Source organism: Bufo bufo, chromosome 3 (assembly GCF_905171765.1).
Source record: "Bufo bufo chromosome 3, aBufBuf1.1, whole genome shotgun sequence".
NCBI classification, from domain to species: Eukaryota; Metazoa; Chordata; class Amphibia; order Anura; family Bufonidae; genus Bufo; species Bufo bufo.
The window spans coordinates 479,663,233-479,677,907 of NC_053391.1; the positions used below are offsets into that span (position 1 = coordinate 479,663,233).

Sequence of the window (14,675 nt, forward strand, 5' to 3'; positions counted from 1 at the left end):
AGCAACTAAAGCACAAAAATGAAACAAATCAAGTTTGGGGGCATTTATCAAACTGGTGTAAAGTAGAACTGGCTTAGTTGCCCATAGCAACCAATCAGATTCCACCTTTCATTTTCCTAAGGAGCTGTGATAAAATGAAAGAAGGAATCTGATTGGTTGCTATGGGCACCTAAGTCAGTTCTAATTTACACCAATTTGATAAGTCTTCCCCTATGACTTACCAGCACAGGAAATGCTTCAGTCACTGACCCATTCTCAGGCAAAGATGTAAATTTGTAAAACTCATGACTTCTGTAAGCTTTTTGCTTCACTAGCTGAACCGCATGAAGAACAAACTTAGAAGCAACATCTGCAGAGCGAGAGTTCACTGTAACCTCTGGTAAAGGGAAGAAAGAAAGAAAAAGGGGGGTTGGGAAAGGCAAAAGGAATACATGAAACATTTCTAGAAAAATAGAAAAAAAAACAAAAAAAAAAAACTTTCAAACATCCCCAACAGATTACCTCCTCCATGTACAAGACATAAAGACACATTTTACATGTATGTCAACTTACCAGCCCATGTAGCACCTTGAGGAACTTCAATAAAATGGCGCTTAATTTGTCCCGATTTTGAAATGAATATCTTTGCACTCCATGTCATATGTAGAATCACCGAGTCTGAGAGAAATATGAAAAAAGAAAAAATACTGATCCACCGAGGCACAATGAGAATGATAATTGTACAGAATACAAAAACAGCTAAGATCTCAAATACTTGCACAAATTATATTTCAGGTACAGTACTTGTTCCAGATAATATAAAGGCAGAGAAGTAAAGACCCCAATACAAGATCAGTATAATTAACCCCTGAAATGCCCCCCCCCCCCCCTTCCCCCATATGCCTGGGCTCCTCACACACAATGTACTTACCTCGCCCCCTGGCACCCGCGCTGCTTCTGATACCGGTACGGCCGCTGCTACATCCCCCCTGTCGCATGGATGAAAACATCCGGCATCAGGGTGGGGGGTGTACGCCAATAGCAGGGGGTGACTGGGATGAGCCTCCCTAGCAATCGTAGGTGACGCTAGGGAGACTCGTCCTGTCGCCGCCTGCTATTGGCTGCCCCACCACCACCCGACGCCGGAAGTTTTCATCCACGAGACTGGGGGATGCAGCAGCGGCCGTACCGGTATCAGAAGCAGCGCGAGTGCCAGGGGCGAGTTTATGTACATTGTGTGCGAGGGGCCCAGGCATATGTGGGGGCATTTCAGGGGTCAGATAACCCCTTTGAGTATCAAGAGTATCTGCACTTTTTTTTTTTTTTTTTTACACACTTGATATGTCACAGCTAACTCACAAAGGTTTTGATCGTTAGGGGGGGGAGGGTCGCAGCACTCAGGAGGAGTTAGAAGCCCTGAGCACTGCATAGCACAGAAGTGAAGACAGGCTCAACAGAGTAGGAAACTCCAGCTCACTTAGTCCAGAAGGTTAATCGTGCTTGACAGTCTGATCCAAGAATGAAGAAGTCCAGCACCGATTTATAAAATCCAACGGAATAAAGGACGCCCTCCACTGCTCCCGTTAACGTATGTCCCCACTGACAATGGATCCGTGGATTTATAAATTCAGTGCAGGCTGAACAGAATATCTACGAACCCATCTTCAGTTCCCTGCCGAGTGCTCAGCTGTACTCTTGTCACTCATTCTAACAATCGTTCAGGGTCTCAGTGCCGGGCCCTCCAAACAATATGTCGCCATGACATATCCAAAGTTTAAAAAGAAAAGTTCTGTTACTGTTTAAAAGGAGTCTGTCACCAGGAAATACACTGTTAAACCAGGCAGAATGCCTTGTAGAGCTAGGTCAACTGAATGCAAGGATAACTTTCATTTAGTAATCCATTGCTTTAATCCATATGCAAATGAGTAGTTAAAGAGGACCTTTCACTTGTAAAAACATTGTGAACAGAGTATGCTGCCATGTAGAGCGGCGCCCGGGGATCTCACTGCACTTACTATTATGCCCGGGTGGCGCTCCGTTCTCCCGTTATGCCCTCCGGTATCTCCGCTCACTAAGTTATAGTAGGCGGGTCTTCCCTTGTCCTGCAGCCTAGGAGAAGGAGACGCCCACAGGACAAGGGAAGACCCGCCTACTATAACTTAAGGAGCAAAGGTACCGGAGGGCATAATGGGAGAACGGAGCGGCGCCCGGGAATAAAAGTAAGTGCAGTGAGATCCCCGGGCGCCGCTCTACATGGCAGCATACTCAGTTCACATAGTTTCTACAAGTGAAAGGTCCTCTAAGTGCAAAAAGGGCCAGGCCACTGTGCACCTCTGCCAGCCCCAGAGGACTATGCAGGAACCTGGTCCTCCAATGGCAGGAAGGAGAGGCTGGCAGAGGAAGCAGGAGGGTGGTGGGTCCGCCATGGGTGCACTTAACTGCTTATTAGCATATGTAGTAAAAGTACTTTTTCACCACATAGAAGCAAGTGGTAGGTATCATTACATTCAGCAGAGCTATCTCCCTACAAGGCATTGTGCCTGGTTTAGCAGAGGAATTTCCTGGTGGCAGACTCCCTTTATGGAAAGGCCAGCCATATTTGAATCTGGGCTACTTTATCCAGTATGTGGACAATCTATATAAGCATAAACCCTATGAATCTAGGTGAATACCACTCACTTTGCTGGAATAATAACAGTTACAGGAACTCGGAATAATGGACCGGAATTAGGAGCAGATACATCATGACCACAAATCTGTAAAAAAGAAAATAAGTAAAAACCTTATATATGCTAATCCGCATCATACTGAATACCCAACACACAACATTAAAAACTTCATAAGCACAAATCAAGTAAAAAAATGACAGTTTCCGTTTTCTCTTAAATGTAATCTGTCACCAGAAACCTCCCTCCAACTGTTTGCACAGATACACCCCTAAAAACCCCTTTTTCACCCAGGCATCCCCTCTGATATGAGCAGGGAAAGGGCTTTTTTTCATTAGCTCTCTGCTATGGCGGAGGCTTTTGCTAGCAGCAAGGCTGGTGACGTCACCGCCACTAAAGGGCGGCTTTAACGCTGCCCATAGACTGTAAAACAGCAATGGGCAGCGCTAAAGCCCACCCATCAGTACCGGTGACATATATCGGGAACACTGCTACGCAGAAGTAAAAAAATATATAAAACAAAGAGCCCTTGCCCCTGCGCGATACAGTGCAGGGCAAGGGGAGAGCATAGAATGCTCCGATGTTCATATCAGAGGGGCTGTCTGGGTGAAAAGGGGGATATGTCCGGGTTCAGCTCTGAACCCGAACAACCCTTTAAACATCCAATAAAGCAGGCCTTGATATTTTCTTCCCCAATTCGTAACTGAGCAATGAAGGAGCCCGAAAAAGCATTTAAAGGGCAGCAATAGTGACTCAGTGCTGGGTTCCTACACTCTGACAAAGGACAACATCTGCATGGAGATTGTATGTCATTCCAAAGACATACCGATAGGGAACTTATCAGCTGCACTGGGGATGGAAAGCAATGATGATGTCTGTAAAGGGCTGCAGAATGTCAGCACTATATAAGTCAGTGAAATAAGATTAATTAAACTCATGCCAGCCAAGCCAAATAATGGTCTTATAACGACGCATGAACAAGCCTCCAGCAGCCAGATACTTCCAAAGAATAGACGTCAAGCACTCAAATTAAAACCATAATATCTTTATCCGAAGAAAATTAAAGTCACTCCAATGGCATTTTGTAGGACAGCTCAATAGTTGACGTGGTTCAATCGTCAAGCATACTTAGATATGACTAGGACCGCTGGACGATCAAACGAGTCGACTACTGAACGGTCCTACAAGATGCCCACTAGAGTGATTAAACTTTTTTGGAATAAAGAGGTTATGGTTTTTATTTGCCGAGTGCTGGACGGGTCTCCTTTGAGAAAGCTAGAAGAGTACTGTAAATGTGCACAAATAAACAGTTCTACACACCACTTGAGGCGGTGTTCCTTCTCCTTTTCAGTAGAATAATGTTCACTTCACTAGCTACAGATCCAGACCCACCTTTTACATACCCAGCCAACACCGTAAACCCGACCATCCACTTCTAGTCATCACAGAAGACTCAACCCTACACTTACCCAGTGTATATAAAAGAGGAGAGTGAGTTTTTACCTCTGTGTAATGCACTCCTTCACGTAAACCACGAGGATCCACACGGACATTTATATGTCTACACTGGTTCATTAGCTCCAAGTGACTGGGATACTGAAGCCAGGAAGCGCTTGAGACAAGTGCCAAGTGAAGTTGGAGGGCAATCCTTTCAGAGGTATCTGTCAATCAATAATCATTGATTTATCTTTTGAAACAAGTATACAGAAAGTCAGAAATTAAAGAGGACCTTTCATCCGTTTTACTTATAGGAGCTAAATACCTGTACAGCCCCTCTGCAACCCATTTTTTTTAAATTCTTTTATTTAAAACATTGCCCCTATGCCCTCCTGAAGTTCTCGCGCTCAGTATGCCAACACTGAGCATTGGTACAGGGAGGAGGAGACGCCAGGGTTTCTCAATGGGCATCTCCTTCTCCCTGGCTGTGACGCTCTCCCCTGTGATTGGACTATGGCACAGCCAGGAAGAAGGAGACGCCCATTGAGAAACCCTGGCGTCTCCTCCTCCCTGTACCGATGCTCAGTATTTACATACTGAGAGCGAGACTTCAAAAGGGCGCAGCGGGGCAGAGGGGCGGTTTAAAAAAGTAAATAAAAAATAAATGGTGGCGGCAAGTATAGGTATTTAGCGCCTATAAGTAAAACAGATAAAAAGACCTCTTTAAACTCACAGCACGCTACAAGTCGATGCCAATAGGGAGAAATTGTTACATTTCACAGTATATGTATCCAAAAAATACATGCGTCATTTTTGACATGGAAAACAATGGCAAAGTTGAAGGAGATCGCAAGGATGCTTATAGCGCCACAGTGTGTCAGGCTGATTCTTAAACATCATTAAAATATTTTGGGTACACAGTGTTATACAGAAGTCCCTTGAGCCCACCAGAGGAAATGATTGGTGGGACCACCCTCTGTGTATGTAGGATCTTAAGGCCCCTTTCACACGAGCGAGTTTTCCACGTGGGTGCAATGTGTGACGTGAGCGCATAGCACCCGCACTGATGCCTGACCCATTCATTTCAATGGGTCTGTGTACATGAGCGTTTTTTTTTTTTCACGCATTAGTTCTGTGTTGCGTGAAAAACGCAGCATGTTCTATATCCTGCATTTTTCACGCAGCCCTGGCCCCATAGAAGTGAATGGGGCTCCAGTGAAAGACGCATCGCATCCGGAAACAAGTGCGGATGCAATGAGTTTTTCACTGATTGTTGTTAAGAGATGTTGTTTGTAAACCTTCAGTTTTTTATGACGCGCGTGAAAAACGCATCAAAACGCATTGCACCCGCAAGGAAAAAAACTGAACTGAAGACAAAACTGACTGAACTTGCTTGCAAAATAGTGCGAGTTTCACTGAACGCATCCTGAACGCATCTGGACCTAATCCGTATCGTTTGTGTGAAAGAGGCCTAAGGGCCATGTTTTATTAGGCTGGCTTCACACGGGCGTGGCGGGAAAATGTGCAGGTGCGTTGCGGGAACACCCACGATTTTTCCGCGCGAGTGCAAAACACTGTAATGCGTTTTGCACTCGCGTGAGAAAAATCACGCATGTTTGGTACCCAAACCCGAACTTCTTCACAGAAGTTCGGGCTTGGGATCGGTGTTCTGTAGATTGAATTATTTTCCCTTATAACATAGTTATAAGGGAAAAACAAGATTTTTGTATAACTTACCAGTAAAATCTCTTTCTCGCTCTTTCCTTGGGGGACACAGAAGACCTTGGGTATAGCTCATCTCCATAGGAGGCGTGACACTAAGTGAAAGCTGTTAAGCCCCTCCTCCACAGCTATACCCTCAGCCTGGAGAGAGAGACTGCCAGTTGCGTGTCCAAGCAGTGAGAAAAGGCAAAGTCCAACAAGGAACCAACAAGCCAACTACCCAACGGGTAACACAAACTCGGAAACCGTGTAGAGAAAAACAATGAATGGGTGGGTGCTGTGTCCCCCAAGGAAAGAGCGAGAAAGAGATTTTACTGGTAAGTTATACAAAAATCTCGTTTTCTCGCCCAGTTTCCTTGGGGGACACAGAAGACCTTGGACGTTCAAAAGCAGTCCAAAAGGGGAGGGACCACAGCTCCAAGGCGAAGCACCCGAAGGCATCAAGGAACCTCCGCCTGCAGACCCAGGCGGACCAAGGCAGCATACGCCGAAGCCAGAGTATGCACCCTGTAGAACTCTGTAAAGCGTGCACGGAAGACCTGTGGCCGCCCTGCTCAAATGCATGGCCGAAGCCCAATGTCTCCGGCCCAGGAGGCACCGATCGCTCTGGTGAAATGAACGGTGACAGCAAAAGCAGAATCCTGCCCTCGGTGCGGTAACCTCAGCAATAGCCAATCTGATAAGGCGGAGGAAAACCACCCTGGAGTCCGTCAACTCTAAGTGCGGACCTCCAGGAAACCCAAGAGACCAAACGTCGACAAGAGTCGGAGATCTCCAAGTAAAACCGGCAAGGCCCAAACAACGTCCAAAATCGGTGAAGTGTTGAAGCGAAAGGCAAACACCACCTTCAGAAGGAAGGAACGGGATGTAGAACAGCCCTGTCCTGGGAAAAGACATAAGGCTCAGAACAAAAAGGGGCCATTTCAGGCACCAGTCAGAGACACGACTGATACGGAAACACAACCGTACAGGACAGACGGGGTAGAGAGAACTTCTGTAACGGCTCCAAGGACAAGATTGGAGCACCGAGAGCTCAGTATGAAGTTCCCAGGGCGATACCGAAGGACAGTACAGAGGAACCAAAGAGCCATTTCGAGTAAGAAGGTCTTGACAGGCCCAGAGGGCCGGGGAACGCTGGAAGAGGAAGAACAGCGCTGACACTTGACACCTCAAGTAAAGGAATCCCAGTCCCAGGTCCAGGCCGGACTGGAAAAAAAGACAGAACCATGGGGAGAGAAAAGGTCAGAGTGGGGAATGCACAGCTTCCCACAGAACCCCAGACAAAAGAACCATAAGTCTTACGACAGATCCTGGACGAAATACAGCCAGGAGCGGACAGTAGCAAAACCGCTGGAGTCGCCTGGCAAGCGGGCGAAAAAAACCAATGTGATCAGGCGCAGACCAGTAACACGGGCAGAAGTCGACAAAACTGGTCCCGTCGGCCCCCGGGCAACGTTGTCCCGTATCCACCCTAGCGGGGGAGTAGAAGGACAGACTGAAAGGAACCAAAGGGCCCGCCCAGCATCTGCCAGATGCCAGGACAAGACAGGCTAAAGTCCATGCTGATGTAGCCATGTTCTACAGTCCCGGTGTGGGAGATCAAAGGACAATCTGGACCGAAAGGTAGTCCCCCCAAGTTACCGAGAAGGTAAGTCTACAGCAGGACCATTGACTTAGAATGGACCACGCAATCTGCACTCAGCGGGAGGACAGAACGCGGTAGACTCGGTAAATAGGCACAGCTAATACAGCCAGTGTGGACAAGGGAGACAGTACGAGGCCAAAAGGAACACCGGAACCATCCACATGAACAACCATGCTCTCCCCAGAGGGGAGGACAGTGAAGGAACAGCCTCTGAAGTCTGGCGGGACAGAAGCCACATCGGAGTGATCTGTACCGAGCGGGAGCCAAACAGAGCCGGCGAGATAAGGTAGTCGAGACAGAGGCCGGCATAACACCCTCCAATCGAAAGGAGGAGTGGGCAACAGGGAAGCCATAGGACAGCTCAAAAGCAGAACCCTGCTACACTGTGAGATGCCCGGTTCACCGCCTCGCAGAAGGCGAATACCCTGAGAACCCAAGGTGGAGGTCCTCCGGACCTGGGTAATCGAGCACCCAAGAGAATTTGGGTGACTTTCCCCGAGAAAAGCGGCCCGCACCTGGTAGCAGATCAGACTGAAGCGTAGAGGCGCCAAGAGGAAGGACTCATACCACACTACATCCGAAGAGGAGGAAATTGCAGCAGGCAAGGGAACCGCAGTCCTGCCAGAGCCAACGAAGAATTCGAGGGGCGCTCCAGACAACAGCACTCCCGACCATGTGACCACTAACGCAGGAAGCAATACCGCGGAAGGACGAATGGGCACGCATCTAGGAACCACGAACACTCCCTGGAATAAAGGGCCAACTAAATGAATGAGTACCACCCAGCTCCGTGCAGCAGAGAGCAAGTAGAGCCCGTCCGGGTCAGGTGGACAGAATGAACTCCTTAGAGACGAGTGCAAGGCTTGCGGCCAGCATCGTATCCCAAGAAAACAAAAGTATGCCGCAGGAAGCAGGTGAGGCATACGTACGAGCAGCCCGTAAACAGTGAGAAGGCCAACCCACCTACAGGAGGAGAAGGCATAAACGGCCCAAACAACGCACAAGAACGTTCGCTCACTGCAAAAAGGTTAATTCAGCGAAAAAGGGGGCTCGCCACAGAGTGCCACAGCATGTACGGAATTGCAAAGTGCAACCTGAAAGGGAGTTATGCACAAGCCTAGTATAGCATGCGATGGAACGCAAGAAGTCCGCCCCGAAAGGGGGGAAATTGTATCTGGCAAACTGCAGTCTGCAAGAGTGCAAAGGCCGGTCCCAAAAGGGAGTGATGCCTAAGGCCGTACCTACTTCAGAGAAGCAGGACATACCCTATAATCCAGCAGGAGGTCCACCTAGTGAAAGGGGAACATGCACAGGGTTATCCTAGCATTAAGTGAGTGTGCAATAATACACCCAACACTGATTTAGCGAGAGTGCTACTACTCTGCCAATGAAGGGGGACATGTACAAGTCCAGTACAGCCATACAAGGACAGCCGTGAATCTCATGAGCGTGCCAAATTCTGCCCATGGAACAAGGGGTGGTCACGCACAAGTCCAGCACCATATCCAATGGGAGTGCAAGCGTTCCACCCATGTTAGAGGGCCATGCTCATGGCCAGCAAGGTATCCGGTGAGAGTGTAGCATGCCGCCCAGAAAAAAGGGGGGGTAATGCACATGGCCAGCATCTCATCCAGGGAGAGTGCGTGCACCCGCCATGTATGGAAGTCATACACATGGCCAGCAACGTACTGGTGAGAGACAAACACAGTCAGTGAGAATGTGTGTATGTCACCTGAGGAAGGAAGGCATGCCCATGGCAGGCAGAGAATCCAGCGAGAGTGCGTACACCGCCCACGGAAGAGGGGTCATGCATATGGCTGACAGCGGATCCTGCGAGAGTGCAAGCACCCCGCCATGTATGGGGTACTTACACATGGCCAGCAACGTACCTGCGAGAAAACAACCACAGACAGAGGGATGTATTTATGCTGCCTGAATCATGCCTATGGCCGGCAGCGGAACCAGTGAGAGTGCAGCATAGTAACATAGTACATAAGTTCATCATAGCCCATCAGAGAGAGTGCAGCGTTCCGCCTATGGAAGGGGGTCGTGCACATAGCCAGTACCGAATCCGGTGAGAGTGCAGTATTCCGCCTAAAAAGGGGGGTCATGCACACGATCGGCAACAGATCCAGTGAGAGTGTAGCGTTCCGCCTAAGAAGGGGGTCACGCACATGGCCGACAGCGAATCCAGTGAGAGCGCTGCGTTCCGCCCATGGAGGGGGTCACGCACATGGCCGGCAGTGAATCCAGTGAGAGTGCAGCATTCCGCTTAGAGAAGGGGGTCACGCACATGGCCGGCAGCAAATCCATAGAGAGTGCAGCATTCCGCCTAGGAAGGGGGTCATGCACATGGCCAGCACCGTATCCGGTGAAGGTGCAGCATTCCGCCTAAAAGGGGTCATGCACATGGCCAGCCGGCAGCCAGGGAGAGTGCAGTATCCCGCCTAGGAGGGGGGGGATGCACATGGCAGGCACCATAAACTGGAGAGATGATGAATGCTGCCAACGGAAGGGCCGCATGCACTTGGCCGGCGCCGTATCCTGGAAGAGGGCAGGAAAACCGCCTAAAAGGGGAAATGCCCTAGCACCGACGTAGGTTGGGAGCGCAACACTATGCCGCCTGTGGAAAGAGGGCATGCAGACATGCAGCACTACTGATGAGGCTGCAGCGTCCTGCGCAGTCCAATAGAAATATATATATATATATATATATATATATATATATATATATATATATATATATATATATATATATATAGTATATATATTTTTTTTTTTAATTAAAAACACAGCCTCTCTGAGGCTAAAGGGGGCCACCATATAGGGGCACAGATAGTCAGGAAAAAAGGGGGGGGGCCAGCCATACAGGCCCATTGGGAGCCGGCCTGTACCCAAAAGGGTTAACATGGATCCGGCCTGGAGGGCGGCGCTGCGATCCCCTGGGGGCGGAGGAACCTCCCGGCGGGAAAAATTCGCGCCTGGAGAAGTTCCCGCCCCCTCCACCAGAGGCCGGAATTTAGCGGCCTAGCAGGCCGTGAGGCCGGGGTCTAAATTTGCGGCGCCCGGCATGTACCGCCGGAACCTGAGGCGGAGTGGCGCATCAAACCGGCCGCGGGTGCCCACCCCGCGGGCCGGTCGGAATTGCGGCCCAGCAGGCCGCGAAGCCTGGGCCACAATTTGCGGAACCCCACCGACCGGCACCGACGGTCGGCCGGGGCCTGCTGAAGTCAAGCCCAAAGCCGGCCGCGGGAGCCCACCCCGCCGGCCGGAATGGCGGCTTGCCGGCCGCGGGAGCCCACCCCGCCGGCCGGAAGAGTCAGGGGCCCGGAATAGCGGCTTGCCGGCCGCGGGAGCCCACCCCGCCGGCCGGAAGACTCAGGGGCTCGGAATGGCGGCTTGCCGGCCGCGGGAGCCCACCCCGCCGGCCGGAAGAGTCAGGGACCCGGAATGGCGGCCTAGCAGGCCGCGGAGCCTGGGCTAAGATTTTTGCGGCCCGGTCGCACCAGAGTACCAATGTCGGCCGGAGGCGAGGCCTCACTCCACAGCCGTCAGGCAGGCCTTGAGCAACACTCCGGTAGGAGATGGGGGGGGACCCAGAGACCGGGTGCCTGTGGTAGAAATAAACTATGTTGCCGCTTCTGTAGCTGGCTGTGGAGACAGCCACTGGCTGCATGTCTATGGGAGCCAGGCAGGGGGGGGGGGGGGGGGGGGGGGGGGGGGGGTAAGGCAGAAGGAGATTGCCGCTCTGCAGGTGCCAGCATAGATCCAGCAGGGGACTAGAGGCCCAGTATGGGGGTCAGGCACGCAGGAGACCGGGGGGGGACGGGGACGTAGGGCTGGAGAAGCCTCTCTTACCACAGCCGTCTTCACCCTCGGTCCATTCCAGCAGGGTCGCCCCTTCAGCTACTGGCACCGTAGTGGCAGGACGCTGGAAGAGGGACTTGGCGTGCGGGCGACCCTTGGGCTGGCGGGATGCAGGGGAGCTAGGCTGCCCTGGTCCACCTTGCCTTCTGTGGGGGAGGCAGCAGTGCGGGTGACCGGCACTGGCGCAGCTCAACCCCGGGAGAACAGAGAGGTCTAGTGCGACTCTGTTATCCCTGATGATCTGGAACAAAAAGAAAATAAAAAAGTAAAAATCTAAAATTTAAACAAGGAGAATACAGCCCTGCAGAGCAGGGAGTGTCTTGCCTCCTTGGACACTAAGCAAAAACTGGCAGTCTCTCTCTCCAGGCTGAGGGTATAGCTGTGGAGGAGGGGCTTAACAGCTTTCACTTAGTGTCACGCCTCCTATGGAGATGAGCTATACCCAAGGTCTTCTGTGTCCCCCAAGGAAACTGGGCGAGAAATAATAGCATTCTGAATACAGAATGCATAGTAAACTAGCGCTGGAGGGGTTAAAAAAATAAAATAAAAAAATTAACTCACCTTAGTCCACTTGATCGCGCAGCCCGGCATCTCCTTCTGTCTCCTTTGCTGAACAGGACCGGTGGTGAGCATTAAATACAGAAACAAGACCTTTGGTGACGTCATTCCGGTCATCACATGGTACGTCACCATGGTAAAAGATTATGTGATGGATCATGTGATGACCGGAGTGACGTCACCAAAAGGTCCTTTACCTGTAATTAATGCTCACCACCGGTCCTGTTCAGCAAAGGAGACAGAAGGAGATGTCGGGCCGTGATCAAGTGGACTAAGGTGAGTTAAATTATTTATTTATTTTAACCCCTCCAGGGCTAGTTTACTATGCATTCTGTATTCAGAATGCTATTATTTTCCTTATAACCATGTTATAAGGGAAAAAAATAATGATCGGTCTCCATCCCGATCGTCTCCTAGCAACCGTGCGTGAAAAATCGCACCACATCCGCACTTGCTTGTGATTTTCACGCAACCCCATTCACTTCTATGGGGCCTGCATTGCGTGAAAAACACAGAATATAGAGCATGCTGCGATTTTCACGCAACGCACAAGTGATGCGTGAAAATCACCGCTCATCTGAACAGCCCCATTGAAATGAATGTGTCGGGATTCAGTGCGGGTGCAATACGTTCACCTACCGCATTTCACCCGCGCGGAAATCTCGCCCGTGTGAATGCAGCCTTGGGGTACTTTCAAACTTGTGTTGCTGGATTCAGTCGCCGGAACTGCCTGCCAGATCCAGCAATCTGTATGCAAACGGAAACAATTTGTAGATTGATGCGGATACGTCTCACAAATGCATTGCAATACCGGATCAGTCTCTCTGATGTCATCCGGAAAAACGGATCCGGTAAAAAATTTTTTTTACATTTTTAAAAGGTGTGCGCATGCACAGACCGGATCCGTCAATGCGGCAATTTTAATGGCACTAATACATTCCAATGGAAAAAAAATGCTGAATCCGGCATTCCGGCAAGTGTTCAGGATTTTTGGCCTGAGAGAAAAATGCAGCATGCTGCGGTTTTTTCTCCGTCCAAATACCGTAAAAGGACTGAACTGAAGACATCTTGATGTATCCTGAACGGATTGCTCTCTATTCAGAATGCATTAGGATAAAACGGATTCGTTTTTTTACCAGTATTGAGCCCCTAGGACGGAACTCAATACCGGAAAACTTTGATGCAAGTGTGAAAGTACCCTTAGGAGTTAATTATTGTCAGGCTCCTCCGACCCTGCACATACTGTGTAATGTAAGAAAAAAAATTCACCCTGAAAGTCTGAAAAAGTCAAGATTATATATAAAAACTAATCATAGGTTCCCCTCACCTGTGTTTTCTGGAAACATAGGCTCGATGCCTACACCATGATCTGATGGGGCAGCAACCTGTACTGGATCCCTGAGGTAGATTCCACGGCCATTTCCCACTGTAACTGTGAACCCTATCTTACTGGCTGGTGAATCATTCTGCATGAGGTAGTCGTAAGCTTTGTCAACCTAGAAAGACAAAAGAAAATTTGAGGTTTCTGCTTGCATGCAGAATTTTATGAATTTAATGTCCCCCTACAATAATCAAGGTGTTATATGAACATAACTAAAAATCATCCTGCACATATCAAAAGAAAAATAAAAATAACGGAACAATGAGAGCAAATTCTCATGTGCGTAATTTTTGTAGTTCATTCTTATTGCGCCTGTTTAACTACGTTGGCCAAATTTATCAAATGTCAAGTTATTTGTTGAATTTTGTGCTTCTTTAAAACCTAACCCTTGTCTAGAAATGGTTTGTTTTTTACGCCACCCACCTACTGGAGCGAGTTTATGACTTTTTTTTTTTAAACAAATTAACATACCTAACCACTTCCTCTTTCTCACCCCCTTTTCAAAAGTGGCAATGCAAATTGTGGTACAAGACCGGACTAGGAAACTTTTCTATGCCAGAAAACATTGCCCCCAGTGAGCACTAAAAGTTCACAAACCTGAATAATGCCATGTCCTTGAGCAAAGACTTCAATGTTTTCCGCCTTCATAGCAGTGTTTTCAAGAGCTCTTCTAACTGAATGAACTGTGTAAGGGACTTCATTTGCTTTAAGACCTAAGAAACAGAAGAAAAAAAAGAAAGAAGATAAAAAGTGATTAGATAGAACAAGGGTCCATTCACACGTCCGCATCCGTTCCGCAATATCGGGAACGGGTGCGGACCCATTCATTCTCGATGGGACCGGAAAAGATGTGGAGAGCACACTATGTGCTCTCCACAATCGCATTTCCGGAGCGCGGCCACGAAAAAAAAAAAAAAATAGAACATGTCCTATTCTTGTCCGCAATTGCGGAAAAGAATAGGCAGTTCTATGGGGGGGTGGCGGCCAAGTGTATTGCGGATCCGCAATACACTACGGACGTGTGAATGGACCCTTAAGCATTGGAGATATTCAGGGAAATAGGACATCTTGTTTAGAAGAGTACCCTATCTGAGTCATCTTGCACAGCTACCATGTGTAGTGCATTGAGATCCCACTTCTATACAGACTAGTAGAGCAGAGATACTAAAAATGGAGAGCCGAACTTACCTGATAACACTAGTGCAATGCCCCCACAAGCATTGGGAGAAGACATAGATGTTCCATTCATTAACTGTGTGCCACGCAGGGTCCAATTTGGAACTGACGCTATGGCTCCTCCAGGTGCACTTATACTGACTCCAAGGCATCCATCAATACTGATTGCAGAAAAAAATAAAATCACCAGTAATTACAGGACATTCTCTAGCTTATACTTGTTATAATGATTTTTAGTTTTTTC

At 49.0% G+C, this 14,675-nt stretch overlaps 1 protein-coding gene across 1 annotated transcript in view; it reads right to left on the bottom strand.

The window, feature by feature from the left end:
• Positions 1-14,675, bottom strand: part of TPP2 (tripeptidyl peptidase 2) — an 89,159-nt gene that overhangs the window by 55,201 nt on the left and 19,283 nt on the right. Inside the window, 8 exon segments of the mRNA XM_040425252.1 lie at positions 222-376; positions 553-610; positions 612-657; positions 2,659-2,735; positions 4,149-4,306; positions 13,202-13,370; positions 13,853-13,968; positions 14,444-14,592. Coding sequence (XP_040281186.1) covers positions 222-376; positions 553-610; positions 612-657; positions 2,659-2,735; positions 4,149-4,306; positions 13,202-13,370; positions 13,853-13,968; positions 14,444-14,592 — 928 coding nt within the window.